The sequence below is a fragment of the Puma concolor genome, chromosome A3 (genome assembly GCF_028749965.1).
Source record: "Puma concolor isolate L17-30 chromosome A3, mPumCon1.1.hap2, whole genome shotgun sequence".
Lineage (NCBI taxonomy): Eukaryota > Metazoa > Chordata > Mammalia > Carnivora > Felidae > Puma > Puma concolor.
The window spans coordinates 8,009,847-8,037,742 of NC_141669.1; the positions used below are offsets into that span (position 1 = coordinate 8,009,847).

Sequence of the window (27,896 nt, forward strand, 5' to 3'; positions counted from 1 at the left end):
AGAGACGGCCTTCCTCGGGTCTCCCGCATCCCCGCCCACCTTGCTAGGTCCCGCAAGACTGCCGTGCCCCGGTCGCGCCTTCGCCTGAGCCGTCTCTCAGGGGTGTCTGCGCGGCCGAGAACCCTGATGGGTAAGGGAACGTGTCTCCTCTGGACAGACGGCAGGCTTGCTCACTGCGGCTACAGAAGCAGCGGACTTCCCGAGCTAGGTGTGGCTCAGCTGCAACACAGACCCAGTGTGCCTGCAGCCACCTGGGCCGTGCTGAGTGTCCCTGCGGGACTCAGGGCAAGGGGAGCTGGCAGAGATACGCTGATGCTCATGCCATCTGCTGTGCCAAGCTGGGGTTCTCATCTCCGACCCAGGAATTTTGTCTCTTCCACTACTATCCGTGAAATCGTTAACAGGCTAACTCACTTTAAGTAGGTAGAATTCAACCTCACACCCACCAGGAACATAACAACCACAACAAAAGGTTTTTAGGAAGGAAAAGGGCAAAAAGTTTATTTCCCACTTTTTAACTGCCCTGTATCTTTGTCAACCTCCACTTAAATATGATAACAAATGTGTGAAAGCACCGTTGCATAGGTCGTGCACGTAGCCAGGGTGGGGAAAAAAATACTCACCGACATCCTTCTTCTGTAGTGCTCTCTTCTTCCTGTCAGAAAGCCACTTAAAGAAAATGAAGAGACTTTATTTTAAAACAGATTTACTTTGCTTTCCTGCTTACCAAAGTGCTCACATTCAAAAAGTTAAAACTTTACAGGAATATATTAACAGAGGAAGTGAAAAGATTCTATAATCCCAACCCTGTTAACATAGCCCCCGGGTTTTTTTTTTCCTTGTATATATTTACATATATTAGACAATACATTTTATTCATCTTAGTTATTATTTTTTTAGTGTTTATTTATCTTTGAGAGAAACAGAGCATGAGCCAGGGGAGGGGCAGAGAGAGGGAGACACAGAATCCAAAGCAGGCATGGGGCTCAAACCCACAAACCATGAGATCATGACCTGAGCTGAAGTCAGATGCTTAACCGACTGAGCTATCCAGGCGCCCCTAGACATTTTAGAACCACTATGTTTTACCCAAGAGAAAACTAATTCATTGGGAAAGTAATAAGCCTCAAATATTAGGAGGGTTACCACTAATATATGGAACAACTTTATTTAGGTCAAATATTAAAAAGCAAACCATTAAAAGGAGAAAGTTTCTTGAGCATATTTTTTACAAAGAACAAAACTAGATCATTAAGCAAATAGCTGACACTTGATAATACGGAAATGATGCTTTTAAGTCATACTCACTGACAGATTTTTTTTTTTGAGAGAGACAGTGCGAGCGAGCACGCAAACCAGGTGAACGGCAGAGGGAGAGCGAGAATCTTAAGTAGGCTTCATGCTCAGCGTGGAGCCTAACTCGCGCTCCATCCCATGACCCTCGGGATCGTGACCTGAGTCAAAATCAAGAGTCAGACGCTCAACAGACTGAGCCACCCAGGCACCTCTGGGAGCAGATTTTCTTCTGAAATTAACGTAGCTCAATTTAGCAGACGGCGTAATTCTAAAGCCCAAGTCTTTCAGGAGGCCTAGCTACCTCCTCCCCATTCGTGAGGCCTCCCCGGCTACAGCTGTTTGCACAAAGCAGCTCGGATGAAAGCTTCCAACAGCACTGGCAGGAACACCCTAACTTCCCACTTGAGCCTACAAGGCCCACCTCTCCAGCCTTACCTGCCCCCACTGTCTCCCCATAGCATGCCACAGCCACACCCGCGCCTCTTCGGCTTCTCCAACATGCCAAGGGCATTCCCAGTTGGGGACATTTACGCTTTCTATTCCCTCAACACTGAAAACTCTTTCCCCGTCTTTTCATTATCCAAGTTTCTGCTCAAATATCACCTCTTATAGGGGCACCTGGGTGGCGCAGTCGGTTAAGCGTCCGACTTCAGCCAGGTCATGATCTCGCGGTCCGTGAGTTCGAGCCCCGCGTCGGGCTCTGGGCTGATGGCTCAGAGCCTGGAGCCTGTTTCCGATTCTGTGTCTCCCTCTCTCTCTGCCCCTCCCCCGTTCATGCTCTGTCTCTCTCTGTCCCAAAAATAAATAAACCTTGAAAAAAAAAAAAATTTAAAAAATAAAAAAATAAATAAATAAAAAATAAAAAAAAAATATCACCTCTTATAGAGAGGCCTTCCCTGAAGGCTTTATCCAAAACATTCTCTGACCACTTTCGCCACAACACTCTTTCTTCTTTTCCAATTTTTATTTAAATTCTAGTTAGCTGACATACAGCGTAACATTGGTTTCAGGAGTAAAATTCAGTGATCAGTCACTTACATATAACACCAGCGCTCATCCCAACAAGTGCCCTCCTTAGTGCCCATCACCCATCTAGCCCATCCCCCCACCACCTCCCTCCAGCAACCCCCAATCTGTTCTCTATCGTAAGAGTCTCTGTGGTTTGTTCCCCTCTCTCTTTTTTCCCCCTCCCATATGTTCATGTATTTTGTTTCTTAAATTCACAACGCTCTCTTCTTGTCCATTCATCGAAGCTGTCTTCCTGTTTGCTCACTTCTCCTTTCCCCCAACAGGGAACCTTATCACCATGTATCCCAACACTCAGAACAGCGCTACCGGCACGTAGTTACTTCTCAACAAATGCGCAGAATGACCAAAACGAGAAAGATCATGCTGTGTGATGAACAGTCGGAAGATGAGGAATTAGCTGGCCTGAATTCTGAAAAGAAAGGCAGACTCTAATCACAGACTCCAGATCTTTCGGGGGCAGGCACAGCGAAGAAGAAACAGCTCTTCGTTTATTCAGATTTCTAAGGGCAAGAGTGGAACTAACACCAGCATGCTATAAAATGACAAGTTTCAACACCAGTATCTAGCAAGTAATCTTAAAATGGAAATGAGCTTCTGCTAGAAGTTTCTTCCCACTGGCAGTGCCTGGACAGAGGCTTGCTCATCGCTTATAAGAAATTTAAAAAAAAACAAGCCGCAGATCATAGATGGGTGAGCTTGGACAACTCACTCTTGCCATCGCTGGATCTGCTGCATACCTTAAACATGTGAAGACGACTGTAAAAGAATCACTATTTTCCCAGCTCCTTCAAACTCTGACGTCCTAAGACCCGATGAAATCAAGTTAAGGTCGGCAAGGTTCAGAAACACCGCCCTCTACACCACAGAAGTCTAAAGGTGCAAAGTCTGTGTGGGTTTTCTTGCTCGCTTGCTGTATCTCTAGAACTCGCCGTACAATACGAATCCAACAAACAGCTGATGAGTGGACATTAAAATGGGGGAGAAATGCCCGCAACCCGTCTGTCCACGCTTTCCTCCTCGGTGCGGCAGAAGCTGGGAACATCCCCAGAAGCCCCAAAGGACGCGCGTCGCCTGTTCTAGAGAACTCTGCAAAAGTTCCAGCGAAGCTCATCGCCCCTGATCACCCGCCGCCCAGCTTCTGGCGCGGGGACAGCAGTGTCCTCGACGACCGGCACCTACCAGCTCCCGCGGGCACGGCCACTTGCCCCCCGGGCCTCCCCGAGCCAGGGGCCGGCCAGGGCCAGGCTAACACGGAGGCCAGGGCCGAGGAGTGGGGCGGCTGCCTCGAGAGGCGGGGGACCCCGAAGTGCCTCACCTCAGGCAGGGACTTGCCGCAGCTGAGACTGTAAATCTTCACCTCGTTGAGGCTGGACACCTGCATGGCCGGACAGAGCAGCGGCGACCCACGTTCCTCCGCGAGCCCCTCTCCCCGCGCCACACGCGAGCATCCGAACCGCAGCGTGTCCCCGGCGCGACTGGGCGGCGTGCGGCGCTGGCGACGGCTGATGACGCACTCGCGGCGCCGGAACTGCGCCAGTTCCCGGAGGAGGGGGCGTGGCCGAATGGAATGGAGCGGCTGGGGGCGGGGCTCTGTCCAGGCCACCCCGAGTGCGGGAGGGCTGGGAGCCGCGCAGTCTCCCCTGCGCAGTGCGTGCGTTGACACTCTCCTGGGGTCGCTGTCCTGGCCGAAGTGTCGCCGCCCGACTGGGGCAGGCGGTGCAGGCCGGCGACCGGTGGCCTGGGGGGCTGGGTCAAGGGAACCCATCCAGCCCCTGGGCAAATCCAGAGTATTCAGGGTGGATTCTTCTCTCCTCCACCGTGTTTCTTTCAGCAACGTTACATTACAAATAAGTGCTCTTTAAAGTTGACGTATAAAAATGTTACTTGCGGGGGTGCCTGGGTGGCTCAGTCAGTTAATCGTCCAAGTCATGATTTTGTCTCAGGTCATGCATGATCCCGGCTCTGAGAGCCTGCTTGGGAGAATCTCCCTTTCTCCCCCTCTCTCTCAAACATTTTTTTTTTTTTTTAATGTTACTTTCGTCTAGATTTGTTCGACACTCATCCACAAAGGAGTGAAAGAAAAGAAAAGGCAAACTAAGGAAAAAGAAAACGATAAAAGAAGGCGTAGTCGGGGCGCCTGGGTGGCTCAGTGAGTTAACCGTCCGATTTCTCAGGTCATGATCTCATGGCTCGTGAATTCGAGCCCCACATCAGGCTCTGTGCTGACAGCTCCGAGCCTGGAGCCTGCTTCGGATTCTGTGTCTCCCTCTCTCTCCTACCCCTCCCCTGCTCACACTCTGGCTCCAAAAGTGAATAAACATTGTTTAAAAGTGTGTTTTTGTTTTTGTTTTTAAAGGAGTGGACCCCAAGGGTGAAGTGCTTTGGAACCTGATGTCTTTTGAGACACGTGTGTGACAGCAACGACAGACAGAAAGTTCACAGACTGTGGATTGTCCAACTGCATAGAGAACTGCCGTTACTGCTGCCTAGCTGTGAGAAGTGCAGAATTTTCCGCTCAGAGGAAAACTTAAGGAGAAAATGCAGGTTAACAGCAGTCAAACGTGTCCGTTTAAAATTGTAACATAGTATTCACGTCCCTTACCTATAGCTGAGGTGGGTCATTTGGGGCACAGGCTTTATTAGTTCATGGCAAGGCGAGGGCTTCTGTGGGGCTTTAGCAATTTTGTTTTTGTTGTAACTGTCCTCAAAGTTCCCGTCCAGATTCTATCTTCTGCTTGAGAGTTTCTTTGAGGAAATATGCAGGAAACGTCCTTGGGGAGGCAGTATGCCACGGTAGAAAGGTCATGGGTTCATAAGAATCGTAAAATAGGTCTGTTAAGCAAGTCATAAAAAAAGAAAGCACTTATTTTCCAAAATATGCAGGATGATTTCCAAGAAATCTTGAATACTTTTGTACAAAAATGATTACTTCTATTATTTCAAGAATGTATTATAAAAGCCCATTGATTATAAAACACAATAGTATCTCACTTAGTGCTATGTGTTAGAAGATACATAGATCTACTGTACTAATTTTTGAAAATTAAGGGCCCAAGGCCATTTCACCAGACAATCTGATTTCCCACTGACTCCTAAATTTGCCTTCTCATTCATTAGTACTGGTTTCATTATTCTAGTTTTGAATCTTTGCTTCCGCTAATCTGGATTCTGCAATGCCTTCCATTTCTCCTTATATCCAGATTCTACCAGCTCCTCAAAACTCACCTTTTGAACACCTTGCTCAGTCTCCTATGTGTTCACTGTACTGCATAAATAACTTTGTGGCCATTATATCTTTTTGCTAGATTTAAAAAAATTTTTTTTCATTTTAGAGAGACAGAGTGAAAGAGCTGGGGAAAGGGTAGAGGGAGAGAGAGAGAGAGAGAGAGAGAGAGAGAGAGAATCCCAAGCAGGATCTGCACTCAGTGCAGAGTCCGATGCAGGGCTTGAACCCACGGACTGTGAGGTCATGACCTGAGCTGAAATCAAGAGCTGGACGAGCAACCGGCTGAGCCCCCCAGGGGACCCCAAAGTGTAATAGTATGTGAAACGCATGTATATATCACCCAGCTTCAACAACGCACACATGACCCATCATGTTTCATTTACACCCTCACCACTCCCTCATCCTTGGGTGATTTTGAATAATTTTGAAGCAATTCTGTGGCAATTATCTCTGCGGGCTGTAAAGTACTTGTCTGACCACCCCCTCCATCCAGACCTGGTGGCAACCCTGAGCCTTAATTCATCTCTGGGTTCTCTGGGCCCAAATCAATGCCTAGTAGGTGGCACACTTTCAATAAGTATTCCTTGATAAAAATGAATCGATTAATTTATCACTGCTCATCCTGACCCAAAGTCCTAATTCTTTGATCCTTACATCTTGGCCTTTGGTAATATTAAAAACAGCAGATCTCTATTCCAGATGATTATGGTTTCAAACACATCCATTTAAACATCTTGTGTCTCAGAGAGCCTGGGTGGCTCAGTCGGTTGAGCGTCCAGCTTTGGCTCAGGTCCTGATCTCACGGTTTGTGGGTTCGAGCCCCACATCGGGCTCTGTGCTGACAGCTCGGAACCTGGAGCCTGTTTCAGATTCTGTGTCTCCCTCTCTCTCTGCTCCTCCCCCACTCGTGCTCTGTCTCTCTCTCTCTCTCTCTCTCTCTCTCTCTCTCTCTCTCTCTCAAAAATAAATAAAAAATCATTAAACATCTTGTGTCTGTAACAAGAAATGTCGGAGCTTAGAGTCAGGAGCCACACGCGAGGGAACACAGTGTTTTCTGCAACATAAAACAAGGTGTTCTTGGTCCTCAGTGCCAAGACCCCTCCTTCCCCACAGTCACTGGCCTGAGGGTTTGACCTGCCACACTCTAGGGTTGTTTTCCACTGAGAACAGAAGGGCAAAGCTCGGTGCAGTTTCTCTGGTGTTTCTAGGATCACCTATAACACAAACACTCAGTTCCTGGGATGTGATGAATTTTGAATGAAGTGCTTATTAGATGCCTTTGCTTGGAGCTAAGAGAACGGACTCTAGAGCCAAATTGCCCGGGTCCAAATCCTGATTCTACCACTGGCTACCCAGAGAGAGCCTTGATACAGAGAGTTAATCTAATCTCTCTCTACCTCTGTTTCCCCATTTGAAAAATGAGGATAATATTAGAACCTACAGGGGCGCCTGGGTGGCTCAGTTGGTTAGGCAGCCAACTTCGGCTCAGGTCATGATCTCACAGTGTGTGAGCTCGAGCCCCACGTCGGGCTCTGTGCTGACAGCTCAGAGCCTGGAGCCTGCTTCATTTTCTGTGTCTCCCCCTCTCTCTACCCCTCCCCTGCTCACGCTCTGTGTCTCTCTGTCTTTCAATAATAAATAAACGTCAAAAAAAATTAAAGAAAAATATTAGAACCTACATCAGAGGGCTGTTGTAAAGATGAAACGAGAATAAGCCATAAATCATTGAGTCCAGGACATCTATTTTTTACATCCTTGAAATCAGTGTGTTTTGTATGTCATGCGTGTTTAGTAGACAGTGTTTTTTCCTCTAGTGATGCTTGAGGTAATGGTGCATCTTATCGCTAATGGGTTTTCAGATTCAATAAAATACAATACAGATAAAGCACTTGGAACAGCGCCTGACATTGTAAAAACTATGCATTAGTTAGTATTACTTGGCCCTGGGAACCAAAATATTTAGAACTGTTTAAGAAAAAAGGAGCCGGGGCGCCTGGGTGGCTCAGTCGGTTGAGCGGCCGACTTCAGCTCAGGTCACGATCTCGCGGTCCGTGAGTTCGAGCCCCGCGTCGGGCTCTGTGTTGGCAGCTCAGAGCCTGGAGCCTGTTTCGGATTCTGTGTCTCCCTCTCTCTGACCCTCCCCCGTTCATCCTCTGTCTCTCCCCGTCTCAAAAATAAATAAACGTTAAAAAAAATTTTTTTGAAAGAAAAAAGGAGCCAAATTTAGGCTCCAAATAACTTACATGTCCTGTTATTCGTTGCCATTGCAGAAACTTGCAAGTAACGTTCAAGATCCCTCTCTCAATCTTTGCCTCCACGCCCAATCGATCCCCAAATCCTTTCCATTCTACTTGTCAGATGTCAGACCCATTCTTCTCTACTCCCACTGTTGTTGTAGGAGTTCAAACCTTCATCCTCTCTCACCTGGCCCATCGTAATCCTTTTTTCTGGTCTCTGTCTCCCACGGAGACAAAATCATCTCTAACAGGAGAATCGGATCATACCACACTCCAACTCCGAACTCTTCAGTTCTTCCCAAACCTAGAAGAACACATCTGCACACCTTTGCTGGCTTCTCTGGCCTTCCTATCGCCATACATCATACTGCCCCTCCCCAGCCCCTCTCCCACCCAGCCCCTCACCCACTGCACTCCCCAAGCTGAATTACTTACAGCTTGAAAAGTACAAGACCCCCCCCCACCTCTTTATGCCTCCACATCTACTCTTCTGACTTCTTTCAACTCCCTCCCTCTACAAACCTCAGTAACTCCCATTCATTCTTCTCCAACCCCAGGAGGTCTTCAAATATCTAAGTTTCTCATCGAACATTGTATATAATCTCACTGCAGTGTTTCTTAAACCGGGGCTTACAGTTGTATTCTCAAAGAAATAGAGGGGTTTGTATTTCAATGACGGTCTTTTTAACAGCCCGACATGAGCGTATCTGATTATCTGCTTGGCCATCTCCTGAGAGTACTACCATTCAGTGTCAATGCCAAGTTTGCATTTAAGTTTACAGTTCACTGGTGCCACGTGTCACTCCTTTTATTGTCTTGCCTCAGTGATTAGAAGGGGAGGTGGCTGGTATGAAGTAACATGATAGGGACAAGTTTGAGCCAAGCAGAAGTCCAACGATGCCATGGCCTGCCGTGGGAAAGAAGGTGTTACGGTCGTTCAAACAGAGAACGGCGATGGAAAAAATCGAATCAACTCCATCAGGTAGCGGCCCGGAATGCAAAAGAATTCATGCAGCGCTACGTATTCATTTAGCAAAGTGGCAGATGGCTTTCATCAAAATGGTATCAACCACCATATTAAATTAATTTGAATTACACTGGTGTGAACTTTCAACGTCTTGCTTGAAAATAATGCGGAAGTTTGTTTTGCTGTGCAGTGACACGAGAACTAAAACCACGATAAACTTTAGCCGGGTTTACTTGTACGTGTTCAAGCAAGACATTAAGAAGAATTAAGTCTTTTTTTTTTTTTTAATTTTTTTTCAACGTTTATTTATTTTTGGGACAGAGAGAGACAGAGCATGAACGGGGGAGGGGCAGAGAGAGAGAGGGAGACACAGAATCGGAAACAGGCTCCAGGCTCCGAGCCATCAGCCCAGAGCCTGAAGCGGGGCTCGAACTCACGGACCGCGAGATCGTGACCTGGCTGAAGTCGGACGCTCAACCGACTGCGCCACCCAGGCTCCCCTTAACTTCTTAGTTTTGATGAATGCTCAGAGCCTGGAGCCTGCTTCGGATTCTATGTCTCCCTCTCTCTCTCTCTGCCCCTCCCCTGCTCTCACTCTCTCTCCCTCTCTCTCAAAAATAAACATTAAGCGTCGGGCTCTGGGCTGATGGCTCAGAGCCTGGAGCCTGTTTCCGATTCTGTGTCTCCCTCTCTCTCTGCCCCTCCCCCGTTCATGCTCTGTCTCTCTCTGTCCCAAAAATAAATAAACGTTGAAAAAAAAATTAAAAAAAAATAAACATTAAGAAAAAAAATTTTTTTAATTTTTTCCAATATTACAAATGAAGAAGACGAGACTTAGGTTTGCAAAAAAGAAATTTACCCAAAGATGTTAACAATTGTTCATCTCTGGAATGGGTATGTGAGTTGTTGAAAATACTGTTTTCTCAACTTTTCTGTATGTAGTATGTAGTATAAGAACAGGTGGGGGGGGGAATGGGAGAGATAGATAAATAATTCAAGATGAGAATTTTTTGTGAAGATGTCAACTCTCATCACAATAATCTATAGATTCAATGAAAGCCTAATCAAAATCCCAGTGGAGTCTTCGGGTTTGGGGTTTTGTTCTTTTATGTTCATTTTTGGGTTTTTTTAGTGGAAATCGACAACCCGATTGCAAAATGTGTAAAATGTGTAGAAGTGCAAAGTGTTTTCTTCAAAAGACTTTGGGGAAAGGGGTGCCTGGGTGGCTCAGTCGGTTGAGCGTCCGACTCTCAATTTTGACTCAGGTCATGATCTCACAGCTCATGGGACCAAGCCCCGTGTCAGGCCTCACGATGACGGTGCAGAGCCTGCTTGTGATTCTTTCTCTCTCCCTCCTTCTCCCCCCACTCACGCTCCCTTGCTCTCCAAATAAATAAATAAACATTTTAAAAAAGGACTTTGGGGGGAAACCACAGAGATGGAGGACTTGTACTACGTCATCTCAGGATGTACCATAGTAATCAAGATAGCTCCTAGAGTCAGAATCAGCAAACAGATCATGGAAAAGAACAGAGAACCCACTAATAAGCCCTGATTTATAGAATCGTCTGATTTTCAACAATGGCACCAAAACAAGCCAATGAGGAGAGGGAATCTTTTCAACAAACAGCGTTGGGGTAACTGGATCTCCACATGGGGAAAAATGGACTTTGAGTCCTACTTCGTACCATACACATCATACAAAAGATATGAATTCAAAATAGATCACATAGCTAAACATCAAAGTTCAAACATTAGGATTTTAAAAGGAAACACGGGAGGATATCTTGTGACCTGGGGGATAGGCAGAGCTCTCTTAGGCCACAAAAAAAATCTGTAATCATAAAAGAGAAGTTGATAAGTTAGACATCATCAAAACTAGAAAGTTCTGGTCGTCAAAAGACATAGTTGAAATGAATAAGCAAAATACAAGTTCGGAGGAAATGTTCACAACACATTTACTAAAAAGGATGGGTATCTAGTATATTTATGGAGCTCCTAAAATTCAATAATGAAAAAAATCTAATAAAAATATATTAGTAATGACCGATAAGCACATGAAAGTGTCCTCTATATATCTATTCCTCAGGGAAATGCAGGTTAAAACCACAATGAGCTGTCCTCCTACACATATCCAAATGGCTAAAACTAAAAATCCTGACAATACTCACTGACAAGTATCAGTGAGAATGTGGAACCACAGAAGTTTCACACATTGCTGGGAGGCAGGGCGGGGGAGGTGGGAATTAGTGCAATCACTGTGGGAAAACCATCTAGAATTATCTACATAAGTTGAACCCGTGTAAACCCGAGGACCCAGCAATTTCACTCCTAGACACATACTCGATGCAACGTGTGCAATGCGGGGACCAAAAGACACTTACAAGAATGTTCACATCAGCATTCTTCATAATAACCCCAAATCTGAAATGAGGTCACCGGCACGCGATGTCTATGACTGACAATGAATACAGTCAATGGAGACGAACAAACCATCGCTACGCCCAAGAACACAGAATCTCACAAGCATGTAGGATGGGTCAAGGAGCATGTGAGGATAAGGAAAGGTGGGGGGGGGGTATCTGATGGGGGAGATGGTCTGTCACTGTGGGCAGGTGATGGCACTGGCCTCTGAGAGGAAGGACCTGTCACATCCTCGGAGACAAGAAAAAAACAGGCGGGGGGTGGGAGCAAGGGGTGTGCAGGGTGAAACATCCACAGGCTGGGAGAATTAGAAGGGATAGGTGTCACTTTTCTTGAAGTAAGAGGCAAGGTCATGTACACAACGAAGGCTGCAAAGCCCAAGGGAGGGATTCCCGGAGAGCGGAGATCCTAGCCTGGCTGAATCTCCTGGACAATTATGTATCGATTTACTGTCTCCCCCCCAAGCGGGTAAGGTCCCTGAGAGCAGGGACCCGGCCTGTCTTGTTGACGACTCGGTCCCCAGCACCTGTCCTGGCCCGTGGTAGGTGCTCGGTGCATAGCTGTGGAATAAATGAAGGGGCCAGCGAGCCGAGGAAAACGTCAGGTGCCAAAGGCAGCGCGGGTCAGATTTGTGTGGCCCCTTCCAGCGCCACCTAGCGGCCAGGTGGAGATGGTGGAGAAGTTAGAGAGGAGCAAGGCCAAGGGTTTGCTGAGCACCCGGGGAGGGGAGGGGGTGATCCATGGCAAGAGCAGAGCAGGAGAGAACGAGGGTGCAGACGTGACGGAAGTTCAGACAGTCAGGCCTGGCAGGAAAAGAAGCAAAACAAGAAGGTGACAGCGCAGGAGAAGGCGGAGGTGTGCGCGTGCACGCACGTGCGTGTGAGCACATGTGTGTGCGTGTGAGCGTGCCCGCGTGCGCGTGCCGTGCGACACGCAGTGGGAGCCGGGCAGGGGAGCGGGGAGGACCGTAGGCTGTGCTGTGTGGGCCAGTGGTATCTAAGATTTCAGAGGTGGGGCAGTTTCAGGTGATGACAAGGGGCGGGGTGTGGCCACAGGAGTGGGAGCTGAAAGACACAAAGGGAAGAGCCTTGGGGTGGGGGAGCTCCAGGAGCCTAGACGCAGGGGGTGGACGTTGTCCCTGGGGACACTCGAGCCACCCTGTCTTGGGCTGGAGAGAAATACTGCACCAAAGTCAGATGCCCGAGTTTTCTCAGAGGCAGGGGCAGGGGCCAGATGATGGCGTTTCCCTCGCTCATCACTCACCACATTTCATTCATTCATTCATTCATTCATTCATTCATTCATTCATTTGGGAAATACTGCTGGTTAGCCTCACCCTGCAGTGAAGCACGCAGACAAGGGTCTTTGCCTGGTGGATCTCGTCATCCCTGAGCACCTATCATAGGACACATGTCTGCTTTCTCTCGTCCCTTCCTAGGAAGGGCGGGGGGCGGGGGGGTGGTCAGCCGGATGTCAGGGTAGAGGGGCTTCTCCGTGGTCACAGTCTTGGAAGCATCTGGTGTGGCAGCAGCGGTTCCCCCACGAATGTTTTCAGGGGAGGGTCCCGGAGGGAGAACGAGGATGGTTGACATGCGGCTTGTCTACTTGCCTTGGAAGATGTCTCCCAGGATCCCTGAGGCTTCAGGACCAGAGGGAGGACGCAGAGCATTCTAGAAAGAACAGAGAGAGGAGAGCAGGGTGGGAGAAAGCAGGGATGACCAGGAAGTTTGCAGGGTGCGATGGGGCTGGTCAAAGAAATGAGGGTCCCCAAGGGCCTCTCCAAGCCCACGGACACGGGGCTCAGGCTCCTACCCAGCCTGGACCACAAGGACTTTGCCTAGAGATTTCACCCCTAGTTTTACTAACGCCTTGCAAGCCCCACTTTGTAAGTTGGTGTGTGAATGTGAACCGTTTTATTTTGCGCAGGGCTTCGGCAGGCTTCCATAAAGCAGAGACTTGTGGAAATTTCCTGCTGCTCCTCCATGGTCGTGGAGAGTCGTTGTTCCTTTAGAACATGCTCATTCAGAATTCCCCAGGATCGGGGCACCTGGGTGGCTCAGTCAGTTAAGCGTCCGACTTCGGCTCAGGGCATCATCTCGTGCTTCGTGGGTTCGAGCCCTGCGTCAGGCTCTGTGCTGACCGCTCAGAGCCTGGAGCCTGCTTCCGATTCTGTGTCTCTCTCTCTCTCCACCCTGCTTCCGCCCTGCCTCTCAAAAATAAATCAACGTTAAAAAGAATTTTTTTTAATTTAAAAAGATCAAATGAAAAATTCCCTAGGGTGGTGCTGCTCAGTTTCCAAAGGAACACACCTTAAAAACCGTGACGTGTTTTAAAAAGGCGGCACGTTAGTCCATTCTATTTTATCAAATGTTGGCTGTGCGATGTTGAGATCAAGAGAGAGGTCAAGCATCCCGAGACTGACATCCCTGACCCCGGAGGTTGAGCGCAGCGTGCATCTCGGAATGATAGTTCCGGCACTGTGTATCCGCTGTGTACGAATCGAGGCTGTGTGATTCGCGGCAAGTGAACAATATATGTGTATCAAATAATTAACTATCTGATCGATAGACTTATGAAATGTAATGTTTTTCAAGAGAAACTACGAGAATCCACTTTTACTAAGCAAACATTTACTGGCAACCCACTCTGTGCCAGGCACCGTGCTGGGTGTTGCTGACCCACAGAAGAGTGAGGAGTGATTCATGGCCTCCAGGGGCTCGCAGCGCCGCCTTGGGGACACGTGAGTAACCAAGGGCCACAGCCTCGTGCGCTGCAAACCGTCACAGAGGGATGAGAAATACCAGGCAGTATGGAAACCCAAACAGGGACCTGGAAGGGTGTCACGGGCAGGTCGTGCTTGAGCAGGCTTGTTTGTTTTTAGGCTACCTTTTTTAGCATGTGGTATTTGCAGCTGCTTTATTATTTTTTTTAATAGCATTATTGAAATATAATTCACATACCATACAATTCACCAGTTAAACTGTACAATTCACTGCGGTTTTTTTTTCTTTCAGTATATTCATAGAGTTGTGCAATCATCACCACAATTGGCTTACCTTTTCATCACCCCAAAAGGAAACTCCATATCCATTGTCCCTTTCCATTTTGCCGCAACCCGTCTCACCCCGCCCCTCGCCTCCCCCCTCCCCCAGCTCTAGGCAACTTCTAACCTCCTTTCTGCCCAATGGACTGGCCTATTCTAGATATTTCATGTAAAGGGAATCATTTAATGCACTTTTTGTGTGTGTGTGTGTGTGTGACTGGCTTCCTTCACTTAGCGTCATGTTTCCAAGGTCCCCCACATTGAAGCCTGTGTCAACACCATATTCCTTTTCACTGCTGAATAGTACTCCACGGCATGGCTATACTACATGTTGCTTTTCTCTTCATCAGCTGAGGGGCATCTGGGTTCTTTCCACTTTGGGGCTATTGTGAATAATACTGTTATTAACACGTATGGCCAAGTGTTTGTGTGGTCACGTGTTTTCACTTCTTTGATATGTACATAGGGGTGGAATTGCTGAGTCATCCGGTAACTGTTCAATGTTTAACGAGTTGCCAAACTGTTTTCCAAACCGACTGCACCTTTTTGTATTCCCGCCAGCAGTGTATGAGGGTTCCAGCTCATCTACATACTCACCAACACCGGTTTTCTTCCTTCCTCCTTCCTTCCTTTCTTTCTTCCCTTCTTTCTTCCTTTTTTTTCTTTCTTTCTTTCTTTCTTCTTTCTTTCTTTCCTTCTTTCCTTCTTTCCTTCCTTCTTTCTTCCTTTTTTCTTTCTTTCCTTCTTCCTTTTTTCTTTCCTTCTTTCTCTCTTTCTTTCCTTCTTTCTTCCTTTTTTCTTTCTTTCTTTCTTTCTTTCTTTCTTTCCTTCTTTCTTTCCTTCTTTCTTTCTTTTTTCTTTCTTTCTTTCTTTCCTTTCTTTTTTCTTTCTTTCCTTCTTTCTTTCCTTCTTTCTTCCTTTTTTCTTTCTTTCCTTCTTTCTTTCCTTCTTTCTTTTTTCTTTCTTTCTTTCCTTTCTTTTTTCTTTCTTTCCTTCTTTCTTTCCTTCTTTCTTTCTTCCTTTTTTCTTTCTTTCCTTCTTTCTTTCCTTCTTTCTTCCTTTTTTCTTTCTTTCTTTCTTTCTTTCTTTCTTTCTTTCCTTCTTTCTTTCCTTCTTTCTTTCCTTCTTCCTTTCTTTTTTCTTTCTTTCTTTCCTTTCTTTCTTTCTTTCTTTCTTTTTTCTTTCTTTCTTTCTTTCTTTCTTTCTTTCTTTCTTTCCTTCTTTCTTCCTTTTTTCTTTCTTTCCTTCTTTCTTTCTTTCTTTCTTTCTTTTTTCTTTCTTTCCTTCTTTCTCTCTTTCTTTCCTTCTTTCTTCCTTTTTTCTTTCTTTCTTTCTTTCTTTCTTTCTTTCCTTCTTTCTTTCCTTCTTTCTTCCTTTGTTCTTTCTTTCCTTCTTCCTTTCTTTTGTCTTTCTTTCTTTCTTTTCTTTCTTTCTTTCTTTTTTCTTTCTTTCTTTCTTTCTTTCTTTCCTTCTTTCTTCCTTTTTTCTTTCTTTCCTTCTTTCTTTCTTTCTTTCTTTCTTTCCTTCTTTCTTCCTTTTTTCTTTCTTTCCTTCTTTCTCTCTTTCTTTCCTTCTTTCTTCCTTTTTTCTTTCTTTCTTTCTTTCTTTCTTTCCTTCTTTCTTCCTTTGTTCTTTCTTTCCTTCTTTCTTTCCTTCTTCCTTTCTCTTGTCTTTCTTTCTTTCCTTTCTTTCTTTCTTTCTTTTTTCTTTCTTTCTTTCTTTCCTTCTTTCTTCCTTTTTTCTTTCTTTCTTTCTTTCTTTCCTTCTTTCTTCCTTTTTTCTTTCTTTCCTTCTTTCTTTCTTTCCTTCTTTCTTCCTTTTTTCTCTCTTTCCTTCTTTCTTTCTTTCTTTCTTTCTTTCTTTCTTTCTTTCTTTCTTTTTTCTTTCTTTCCTTCTTTCTTTCCTTCTTTCTTCCTTTTTTCTTTCTTTCCTCCTTTCTTTCTTCCTTTCTTTCTTTCACTCTTTCTTTCTTTTTTATAACAGCCGTGGGTATGAAGTGGTACCTCATAGTGATTTTTTTTTTTTTATTTCTTTAATGACTAGTGATACTGAATACCTTTTAATATGCTCATTGGCCTTCTGTATATCTCCTTCGGAGAATGTCTACTCAGATCCATTGCCCACGGTTGTCTTTTTATCATTGCATTCAGAAGAGCCCTCTATAAATTCTAGACACAAGTTCCCTATCGAGTATGTTTTGCAAATATTTTCTGTTGTTCTGTGGGTTGTCCTTCCATTTTCTAATGACATCCTTTGAAGCACAGAGGTTATTTTTATTTTTACTTCTCCGATTTATTTTTCTTCTGTTATTTGTGATTTTGGTGTCATATCTAAGAAACTTTTTCTTAACCCAAGATCACAAAGATTTACTGCTATGTTTCTTCTAAAGATTTTTATGGCTTCAGCATATTCATTTAGGTCTATGATCCATTTCGAGTTAATTTCTGTAGCTGGTAATGGGGGCTTGTGGAGGCTGTCTTTTGATGCCTTTCCCTTTCTCAGAGAATTAGCAAAGTTCTCTGCTGAGGGGGGAGACGGGGGAAGGGAAGTTGAACATAGGCGGAGAGGAGAGTTTGAATAGGTGTCTGGAAGAATGGGAGACAACATGGATCAAGGGAGTATAGTAAATGACGGACTAGGCGTCATAAGCGGTGAAGAAGCAACCAGGAAGAGAAGGGTTAGTTTAAGTAGCTTGTTCGTACAGATCTCTTGGCTCCCAGCTCTCTGTCTCTGATGATAAGAATATCTTCCCTTCCTCCTGATACAGGGAGGGCAGCTTTCACAAGGGAGTTTTCTCACCTGTTTTTAGGAAGAAGAAGAAGAAGGGTCATAGTGTCTTTCCTGCGCCTGCTGTTTCTTAAGTCCCGTTAATTCAAAACGGTCAATAAGCCAAGTGGCATATCTTGGGGTGACATGTTCTGGGTTTCCTTCAAGATCAATCAGTGTAGTCCTGTGTTTTTCTCCAGCCACATACTGCTGTGGGATACAGGCACAGGGCTGGTGCAGAGGTAGATTTTCCCAGGGTTGGATTTGGGGCCATCAAATAAAGCACAGCAAGGACGTGTCAAGAGCACGGAGAGGGTGAGCAAGGGGGTAGATACAATTTGGACTGTAAAGTTTAAGGAGGGAAGTGAGGGCATGACCGGGGGTGGGGGGTGATAGGCAATGGCGGGACCGATGGATTTTGGTCCCGGTGGGGTGGACAGGTAGGGTACTAGGAAAATAGGGTAGTAGTGTTGGGGGGGGGGGGCAATAATCCACCTGGTAACTGAGGTAGCCATCTGTGTTAACTGCCTTTATCCAAAGGAAAAAAATAAAACTGCTCATATTTCTATGACAAGCAGCAACAGAAAGGTATCTTGATATTTACATTCCAAAGAGGTGGCTCCTAAAGCCTTAAGAAAAGCCTCTCCGGGTGGTAATGTTGGCCAGAGGCTTCTGTAGCTTTAAACAGGATTTATATACGTGTCAAAAGGATAGAGGTAGGGTTTACACACACACTTTTCTCCAGCAAATGCTCTAATAGAAGGAACGGGAGGGAGGCCGGGAAAGATTGCTTTCTCTTTGGGCAATAGGAAAAGTTCAGACCCTTTATCGTTGGCTTTTACAGTGGTCAGAGAGTGGGACACAGGGCGTTGAGACCAGTGAGGGGTCCCAGTCAGTGGTAATGACAAAGGCTAAAGACCTCAGGAGTAAAAGGCTCCTCATGGAGTAAAAGTTGATGGCATGGACCATCAACTGAAGGAGAAGAGTTCAAAGAAACAAGAGACCAGGGTGTGGCCAGAATCATTTCAGTATATGGTGGCCTCACGAGGTGTTAAGACATGAGTAGAGATGGAGAGAATAGGGGAGGAACTGAACACTTCAGGAAGTACGAGGATGTGCCTTGGGGGTCTGTAGATCACCACGGTAAGTGGAAGCGGGAGGTACGTCTAAGCTGCACTGTCCAATATGGCGGACACCCTCCATGTGTCACTGTTTAACTTAAAATTAACCCAAATTAAATAAAATGTAAAATTCCAGTCCTTAGTATAAGTAGCCACATTTCAAGTGCCCAACAGACACAGGGCTAGTGGCTACCACCTAGGGAAGGCAGCACAGTTAGAAAATGTTTCTATTCCATTGGACGCAGAAAAATTCCATTGGATGAGGCACCCAGAGATTCAAAGCTGGGGAGAGGTGTTGGGGGGGGATCGAGGAAGAAGCAGCTGGAAGTGGCAAGAAGGAGCAGAGAGGATACTTCCCACTAGAGACCCCGTGCTAGTAGGTGTGGGGTCAAAAAGAAGCCTCCACTTGAGAGAGCTCTGAGGACAACAGCGGCCTCAGGGGAAGCCAGGTTGAGGGCAGCACAAGAAAGTGAGGGAGACGGAAAGGAGTCGGAGCACCAAGGGTTTGCTGATGAGGGATGTGAGTTTCTGGGGGCACAGGTACAGGGGCTGAGCCCTGGAAGAGGGATAAGAAGATGGACAGAAGGAGGGGTGAGAAGGGAACGTTGACCTGGGGGTCTCTGGCTTCCTGTGGTGACCCAATGAACAGGGATAGAGGGATAGTGGCCTCAGGGCACAGAGTAGGGCCAGGCTGTGAGTAGAGGTGGGGAACAGGACCCCTCTCTTCACTTCCACCGACTGGAGACCTGGAGGCCTGCAAAGGGAGATTTTCTTTTTATTGTAATACAGTTTCAAAATGATAGAATAGCCCACGGAATCTCCATAGATATAGCTATATGGTGAGACTACATGTAAAAAAGAGAGAGATACCTGTATCTGTATATATAATATATATGTTATTATTACTTTGAACAGTTTGAGAGTAAGTTGAAGACATTATGTCCCTTTGCTGCCCCCCATTCCAGCTCTGGAATCACCCATTCCTCCCCGGTTCCCTGCTTCCTTTTCACGGACAACGGTATTTAGAAGCCAAGGTTTGGACTATTGATGTTTTCAGGGCTTCTAGGCTCTCTCAATGAACAGAGCTAGGAAAGAATCTGTCTGTTCGTCTATCTGTCTATCTATCCATCCATCCATCCATTCATCCATGCATCCACCTTACAATCTAGGAGCTCATTACTGACACTTCCAGTCCCAATTCAGCAACCCAGGGTTTCTTCCACTTTTCTCCTTTTCCATATTTATAACTTTTTCCTTCTGTATGAGAAACGGGGTTTTGGAGTTTAAGAGCAATGGGAAGCGGTTGGAGGCTTTTGAGCAGAGATGTGATGATGTGATCTGATACGTGTTATGAACCACAGCTCTGGGCTCTAAGGGGATGTGTTCATTTCCTAGGGCTGCCTTAGCAAAGTGCAACAAACTGGGGGGCTTAACACAACAGGGATTTGTTGTCTCAAGTTCTGGAACCTAGAAGCTCCAAACCAAGGTGTGAGCAGAGTCGTGCTCCCTCTGAAGTCTCTAGGGTGGACCTTGCCTTGCCTCTCCCTGCTTTCTGGTGGCCCCGGCAATCCTCAGTCTTCCTCGGTTTGTAATCTCTGCCTTTGTCTTTGCCTGGTTCTCTTCCCTGTGTCTCTGTCTCCTCCCCTCTTCTTATAAGGACCCCGGTCGTTGCATTTAGAGCCGACCCTAAATCCAATATGATATCATTTTGATATCCTTAACAAATTACATCTGTGAATACACCTGCGAAGGCCCCTTTTCCAAATCAGGTCCATTCTGGGATTCTGGGTGGACACATTTGGGAGACAAGTGTGATTCAACCACTACAGGAGACGGGAGTAAAGGGGATGAGAGCCCAGAACAGGTTGATGACAAGAAGAAAAGAGGTCAGGTGCAAGGTGCACTCTGGAGGTAGAACCTGGAGGGCACGCCTTGGACTGGTGGTGAGAAAGCTGCTTAAAGGAAGGGTTGAAGAACAGAACAGATGGAAATATTCTGCCTCGTGTTTTTAAAGATTGTAGCAAAGTTGGGGCGCCTGGGTGGTGCAGTCGGTTGAGCGTCCGACTTCAGCCAGGTCACGATCTCACGGTCCGTGAGCTCGAGCCCCGCGTCGGGCTCTGGGCCAATGGCTCAGAGCCTGGAGCCTGTTTCCGATTCTGTGTCTCCCTCTCTCTCTGCCCCTCCCCCGTTCATGCTCTGTCTCTCTCTGTCCCAAAAATAAATAAACGTTGAAAAAAAAAATTAAAAAAAAAAAGATTGTAGCAAAGCTGGGAGCACCTTTTTTGGTGATAACAAATACTTGCTTAACAAGCTTTCAATGTTTATTATATGCCAGGCCTTTACTAATTTCCTCAGAGAGGTGAAAGACAATCAAATAAAATAAAATAAAATAAAATAAAATAAAATAAAATAAAATAAAATAAAATTTTTAAAAGTCGGGAAAAGGTAATTCAGGGCACTTAAACTTTAGCTCTCAAGAGATAAATACGTAACTAATCATAATAAAAGGTTTAATAATAATACTACTACTAATAATAAACAAAACAATGTAGCTGATAAAAATTGCCTAAATGCCCGGCCTTCCGGAATCAAATGTGGATCACGCACTGCATTTCCAAGAACAGAGGATGGGAATCTTCAGGGGCGCCTGGGTGGCTCGGTCGGTTAAGCCTCCGACTTTGGCTCAGGTCGTGATCTCGCGGTTCGTGAGTTCGAGCCCCGCCTCGGGCTCTGGGCTGACAGCTCGGAGCCTGGGGCCTGCTTCGGATTCTGTGTCTCCCTCTCTCTCTGCCCTCCCCCCTGCTCACGCTCTGTCTCTGTCTCTCAAAAATAAACTAAAAAAAAAGTTAAAAAAATTTTAAAAGATAGGATGGGAATATTCAGATGCCCAAAAGAATATTACGAGGATCAGGAGAAAGAAATAGAAAAAGAAGGCAGTCTCTCTCTGACTTTCTGAGCTGAAGAGTTGGGCAGGGACGGGACAGGATGAGAGATTTCAGAGCTCGGAACAGGAGGCAGAAAATGTGGAGACATTATCACGCTTTAGTAATTGATGTCTGGTGGGGTGGATGGCTGCCCATTTGAATATCATTCAGGATTGTTCTTGAGTTTAAAAATGGTGTGTTCACTATTAAAAAGTTGAAAATACAAAGGTCAAAGGAAAAGAGACACCTGTCATCCTACTTTCCAGCAATAACCGCTTCTAACATCTTGATATATTTCCTCTAAAAAGGGATATATACACATGCATGGTATTTGTCGTATTATTTCTTACAAAGTTGGAATCTTGACTACGTTGCTCACCGTCCTCTAAAACATTTTCAATGGCAGCACGATCAGACCATTATTGGTTTGCCCACCCCAACCCTCTTTGCTGGGCATCTCTGTTGTCTCCAATTTTCAATCTTGTGAGTATGATTAAATGACGGTGGAGGTCATCATGCTTTAGTGTTTGTGCTGCCGAACGAAGCAAGCACGACGTCACTCACGTTAGACATACATAGCCACTGCGTCCTCACGGTGTTATCTCTTCGTGACCTTTTCAAACCGTTTAAAATTTCTAAAACAGAATAGATTTAAGAAGAGGAAGAACAACTCTCATTCAGCTTCCCCTGATCGTCCAAGCAGTCTCTGGCATTTAAGCTCCGTGCTCTAGGTGATCGAAAAAATATTCCCTGAGCATCTACTCAGCACTAAGAACGTTAAAAAAAAAAAAAAAAAAAGTTTATTTAGTTTTGAGAGAGAGACAGAGCGCGCGTGAGCGGGGGAGGGGCCGAGAGAGAGTGGGGACAGAGGATCTGAAGCGGGCTCTGCGCTGACAGCAGAGAGCCTCGCGCGGGGCCCGAACTCACAAACCATGAGATCATGACCTGAGCCCAAGTCGGAGGCCTAACGAATGACTGAGGCACCCCGGTGCCACCATTCCATTTTTATTATAACTCTCTAACTAGACCTTGGAGCCCCCATTTTATAGCAGAGGAAACTGGAGTTCGGGAAGATGGGGTACTCGGCAAGGGCACAGCTAATACACGCCAGAACTGGGAGGTGAGGTCGGATCCTCTCGATTCCACAGCCAGAGCCCCACCCCCTGCGTGGCTCTTTGCTGTAGCCTCGTCCCGGAGCACTTGCTGTGCTCTGCTTCCTCCAAGGCTAACTACATCAAAGACATGTTTGAAGTGACTGAACGCATGAGTGACAAATGAGCCATGTGTTTACAAGAGGGCAGAATCGGTATCTTGCAAAAGAACCCTGTGAGGGGAAAAAGGAACTTGGAAAGGAGAGACAAAGGAAGGAAAAGACACAGAGAGTGTTGGCCGTGGCTAATACCCATGGCAACCTCGACCAATTACTTAATAGGGGCCGGTCACTGTGCCATATCATGGAGTCCCCAGAAAAACCTTAGGGGACAGGTTCTGTTTTTATCCCTGTTTTGCAGCCCACCAAAGTCAAGTTCACTCAGCTAATGAGTAGAACCACCAGGAACATAGTCACAGATGGAATGCTAGTGACTGGTTCTTGGGACAGGGCAGTGGAGGGTGGCATAGACCTTGTTGAGCAATATGCACTCAGGGGTAGAAGAATGAAGTTCAAGTTCCAGGTCTACCATTAACTGGGCTCTTGATTAGATCACTTCACCTCCCTGGGCCTGTTTCTTCATCTGTGAAACGAGGATCATGACATTCTTGAACGCTCTTACCTCATTTTTATGCAGGTATCACATCCTGCCCAGAGCTTTGTATTCAGACCGTAGGGAGTTGGGACTACTCAAACTTCTGTTTACCAAGCTAGTTTTTCTCCATCGCTGGACTGAAAACTCTCATGTATGTTTGCGCTCCCCTCACTGCCTTGCAGACACTGAAAACAACAATAACAACCGGTTAAACGGGCAAAGGAAGACTGGCGTTCTCCTTAATCGTGTGCACTTGGGCAAAGAGACCGTGAGAATTCACGGCCTTAGTTTATCCAGTGAAAGAGTGAAAGCCGTCCCGATGGCTGTCCTTGAATCACAAGGGTATTGGCTGGATGGAAGACGTAGATGAGCCCATGGGGAAATATGCTGGGCATCGCTGAGCCACTGGTATAATCGCCCACACTTAGGGTATAAAGACCTATGGGACATCTAAGACAACAGAGGGAGAGGGAAGTCAAGGGAACATTCGCTGAGCACACCACAGCTTCCAAGCCCCCTCTTTGGTGCCCCAGGCTCTCTCTCACCCGCAGGATGAGCCTGAAAGGTGGACATCATTACGCACCCTCGCTCCCTGTTTTCAGATGGGAAGCCAGCAGTCGATCAAGGCTAACTAAGTAACTTATCCAATTGCCCAATTCCAAAGCCTAATCTGTTTCTCCAACACGGTACTGACGCAACAGGCTGTTCTACTTACCTTTGTCTCCACCAGAGAGCTGTCCTTCTAGAAAAACTTCCCTGCGTTCTTCTCAGAAAAGCCTAGAAAAATCCACCTGAGCCACCTGCAGGTGGAATGGTGTGTCTGTGCTAATGGTAAGAGCATCCTATGAGGGCTGTCTCCACACAAGGCAATAAAGAGATCCCAAGGCCATCATTTGGGAGAGGCTAGAGGACAGCAGCCCAGCTAGGCCAGCCTGGTCCTTCTGGTTCCCAAACTTGATGGGACTGTTCCCCCTTGCACAGACTCCAGCTGGCTCAATGCGTAACCAGTGCCAACTGCAGAAACCTTTCTGGACTAGGTAGCCAAAGCCAAATTCATAATTAGCTTGAGACTATGCCAGGCTGATAGTATTTCCTCCCTCGGCTTTATTCCCAGGAAGAGAGAGTATTCTTTATAACCTGGGTTCTTTCGGGATTCTGTCTATGAAGCACTTTTCGTAACCAGGGGGTATTTTAAAAGCAGTGGTCAAGGCACATAAACTTGCAATCGCTTAGCTGTAGATTTCAGAGACTTTGGGAGTGTGGGGACAGGCGGAGGAACCGAACACGGGTTGTTAAATGCTGTTTCAGGCTGATGTATGGAAGGGAATGACTTTCCTTAGTGGGAGTGCTGTTGTATACCTTCCAGATATACCAAGGGACCAGATTCCACTGCTTTTGGTGGATTTCTCCTTATTTTTCTGTGTGAAAGACTGATTATAGGGAACTTGAGAGAATAACACAAGTCCATTCAAAACTGATGAGTACAGATGTTGCCTTTGAAAGCTGCAAATCAAAAGATTCCCCCTGGGGCAACATACTGTTGTTTTCATCTCTCTCTCTCTCTCTCTCCCTCTTCATTCTCTCTGTTCTTTTTTTTTTTTCCTTTTCTTTAAGATGTAAGTTGTCCAACCAGATTTCTATTTACCTTTGAAATCCAATGCATCTGACTCAAATTCTGAGCTGTAGTAAATTGCTGATGACATTGGATTATCCTTCGCTGATAAGATAGGTTTGATAATTTTTTGATCTTTAAAAAACAATCAACAGAAGGGTGCCGACCCTTATGTATAATATGTAATCTCAGTCATGCCAAAAAGTCTATGCCTGTATTTACGAATATGCGTTAAAAAATAACAAGGGGGGGGTGCTTGAGTGGCTCGGTCAGTTAAGCGTCCAACTCTTGATCTCAGCTCAGGTCTGGAACTCAGGGTCGTGAGTTCAAGCCCCACGATGGGCTCCATGCTGGGAGGTAGTGAAGACTACCTAAAAAGAAAAAAAAAAAAAGGAAGAAAAAGAAGTAACAAAGAGAATGTTAACAGTGGTTATTTTGAGATCATGGAAATATAGGCAATTTTTTACTTTCTTCTTTATACTTTTCTGGTTTCCAAATCCTCTATACGCAGGATAGAATTACCTTGAGAAGCAGAAAAAAGTTAGTTGAAAAAAGTCATGCTATCTCTAGAACAGTAGTCGTCAACCATTACAACTTCCGATGTTTAACAAGAAGCCCAAGCAAGATGTACAATAACCAGAAAGATTTTAGATTTTGAGTAGGAAGATTTTAAGTCAGACAAGGAACACTGGAGGCCCTCAATATTTTCTTTATCAGACGTCCGGGAGTTATTTTGTGTCTGACGTGTCTTTTATTCCATGAAACAAGCTCGTTAGAGGAAACCATACTTCCAGAAAGAATGGTGCCATAAGCAAACGTTGGGAACACCTCTAAATGTGTTGCTCAGTCTCTAAGAAGCCAGGTCAGTGGCTCTGAATGTTATCTGAAATGGAAAACATGCTTTCTTCCCCCGAGTTACGACCCCGTCCTGCAGGCTTGCTGGGAGCAAGGCAAAGGACCCTCAGTCCCACGCGTAGCTTTGCCATTAGCCAGTGACACGACACCCAGCAATTCATGCAACTTGTGGGGCAACCTTACTCTTCTTTGTACTTAGGGTTTGCCCCCAGCTCTACAATTCTGTTTTGCCTAGCTGGAAAGAATGGCATCACGGGGTCAAGTCCAAGATTGGAGACCCCAGGTTCAATGTGCAACCAGGCCACTCCTTCGCTTGGAATCACCATTTAACCTCCCTGTGCCCATGGCGTTTCCTCATCCCTTGGTTTCAGGTGTCCACCCTCGGGAAGATGTTGCAAGGACTGACTAATGCACACGAGTGTCCCAATAACGATGATGCACGGCGCAGGTGTTGGGAGTTCCGAACTGCCAGTTCCAAACCCACAACAGGATTGCAGTGCGAGCATGTTGTGATCTTAGAAACCACCTTTCTGTTCCGCATCTGGGGCTTCTCGTGCGAGCATCTGGAGTTACACCTTCCCTTCCCTTCCGAAGACCCGAAAGCATTCTCGGCAATAGGATGACGGTCCCCCTAGTTTTATCTAGGAAAGCACAGTTCATTCTCCAGGAAGCCACCAAACCTTCTTCAACACCCGCCCCCCCTCCCCCCCAAAAAAAACTCATTCTGAGATTTTTATCTTTCCCAGAAACCACCAAAAACATCGCCCACAGGGAAGGCTACACTAAAGTTTCCTCCATTACTCCAGAGGAAATGAAGTCGGGGTTTTCTTGTTTTGCTTAACATTCAGACGTTAATTTCCGGGGGGTTCCTTGTCTTGTTTCAAACAGCACGGATCACGACCCCACATCCAGGTACTCAGACTCTGAGTTTTAAACCCCTCCAAAATCCAGGGCAGCTTTGAAGGGGGTAAGGTGAGGTGGGCGCGCCTGGCAGTGGGGAGTTCCCTTGGCAACCAGCGGCAAGCTCAGGCCCACAAGCCCAGAAAGGTCTGGGCCTCTGTCCAGGTGTGCTCCAAAACACACGTGGACCTGTGGCGTTTCTTCCCACAGATCAGGCCTCTTCGCCGCGGGATTCCCGAGCCCCCGTGCTCGGTCATCGTCGGGTGGGGGCGGGAGTCCCGAGTACTTCGCGCCACCTGCTTCGCTCGGTCTGGCAAGTCCCGCGCGCTCCGCTACGTTGCGCACTGCAGACCCCGCCCGAGGCTCCCCCCGGATCCCGCCCCGACCCACCTGGGCGGGGTGGGGGGCGGGGGGGCGACCCAGGGCCCCGGCGGCCCGGGACGCGCGCGGGCCGCAGCCGGGCCCCCGCGGGAGGCGGGCGGCCGGGTATGCAAATGCCCGAGGGGCGGGCGGGGGCCGCCTCCCGCTCCGGATAAAAGCTCGGGGCGGGGCGCCGCGCAGAAGCCGCTGCCTCCCGGGAGCCGGCCGTGCGCTCCGGCCCCGTGCCCGTCCCCAGCACGCCCGCGCGGCCGCCGGCTCCCGGTAAGAGGACGCGCGGCGGGTCCCGGGGACGCGGGGCGGCGGCGGGAGAGGCGGCGCCGAGACCCGGGGGACCGGGGCGGGCCGGCCCGCGCACGCGGGTCCGCCGTCCCGGGCCGCGCTTTCCCGGTGGGAGCCAGAGAACCAGCGCCTCCGCGGCGCCCTCCCCGGGGCCGGGCAGGTGGCATCTCCCCAGCTTCTGCGCCGGGCCAGTTTGTCCCCAGGCCATCGGCGGTCAAGACCGAGAGTAACTGCGTCCGTTGTGCCCGGAGTTAGGAGGGACCGGGGGGGGGGGGGTACCTTGGAGTGGAGTGAGATGAGGGTCAAAAGGAAAAACTTTCAGGCCGGGGCTTTGGCTGGCTGTCGCCTGTTTCTCCCTAGCCTTCCGGAGACGCTTCGCGAGGCGATGGGAAGGGAGGCACGGGCCGAGGGGACAGAGGTGTGGGCGTGTGCACGTTTGAATGAGCAGAACGAATCGACTTTGCAAGCGGCAGGCGCTGGACAGACACTGCCAGGCCCAGCACGATGCCCGCCTCTGCAGAGTGCACACCTGGGCTGGTGGAAGATGACTTTAGTCGTCCCCCCCCACCCCCCCCCCCGCCTTTTTTTGCTTATTTGGGAACCAGGGGGAGCTCTTCTGAAGTCTTACTTTTAAGGCTGGCACCATTCTGAAGGCCGGTCAGTAAATGATCTGGGGTTTGCCCAAGCTCCTGATGTGAAAACGCCACCTTGTCTCATTCCTGCCTTCGCTTCATCCCCGAAAGTACAATGTGGAAAGGAGGAAACCATTTCAGGAGGCCCCAGCCTGGCTGGCTGGCTGTCCACCCCCCTCACCCCCGTTTGTACTCTGATGTCAGGAGAGACGGAAGTAAAAGGGCCGGGAATCTTGCTGTCCCCATCCCTCCCCCCAACCCTTAAAACCAGTCAGAGCCACCCTAGGGATGGTTTGGGAGTCTTTGTGGAGACCTGAGGGCTTTCCAGCTGAAGACTTTGCGGTCTTTTCAAGTGAAGATAAGAGCACTGCAGATCAGCAAGCACATGGGTGTCCTTGGAACTAGAGAATCTGAATTGGAAGGTCGCGGGGGGGGGGGGGGGGGGGGACAAAGAATGGG

At 47.3% G+C, this 27,896-nt stretch overlaps 2 protein-coding genes and 1 long non-coding RNA gene across 14 annotated transcripts in view; 1 reads left to right on the forward strand and 2 right to left on the reverse strand.

Moving 5' to 3' along the window:
- Positions 1 to 3,816, reverse strand: part of NOL10 (nucleolar protein 10) — a 90,562-nt gene extending 86,746 nt beyond the window's left edge. Inside the window, exons 1-2 of the mRNA XM_025927255.2 lie at positions 3,641 to 3,816; positions 624 to 669 (exon numbers count right to left, since the gene is read on the reverse strand). Coding sequence (XP_025783040.1) covers positions 624 to 669; positions 3,641 to 3,706 — 112 coding nt within the window. The 5' untranslated portion in view covers positions 3,707 to 3,816. The remainder of the gene's footprint in view (positions 1 to 623; positions 670 to 3,640) is intronic.
- Positions 3,817 to 16,214: 12,398 nt separating this feature from the next.
- On the reverse strand, positions 16,215 to 23,743 carry LOC147582226 (uncharacterized). Of its 2 annotated transcripts, none has more exons than XR_015248673.1 (3): positions 23,494 to 23,743; positions 22,806 to 22,963; positions 16,215 to 17,021 (listed from the first exon to the last, which is right to left on the reverse strand). It is a non-coding gene; the product is annotated as an uncharacterized LOC147582226 (long non-coding RNA). The 2 variants fall into 2 exon arrangements; XR_015248672.1 differs by lacking the exon at positions 16,215 to 17,021 and adding an exon at positions 21,423 to 21,668.
- Positions 23,744 to 26,667: 2,924 nt separating this feature from the next.
- Positions 26,668 to 27,896, forward strand: part of ATP6V1C2 (ATPase H+ transporting V1 subunit C2) — a 62,595-nt gene continuing 61,366 nt past the window's right edge. For 6 of the 11 annotated variants that reach the window (XM_086700012.1, XM_086700017.1, XM_086700019.1 and 3 more), the window contains exon 1: positions 26,669 to 26,787. The gene's annotated coding sequence lies outside the window, so the exon portion shown is untranslated. Of the gene's footprint in view, positions 26,788 to 27,896 lie in introns of all 11 variants that reach the window. The other 5 variants (XR_015248868.1, XM_086700014.1, XM_086700015.1 and 2 more) reach the window with 1 other exon arrangement.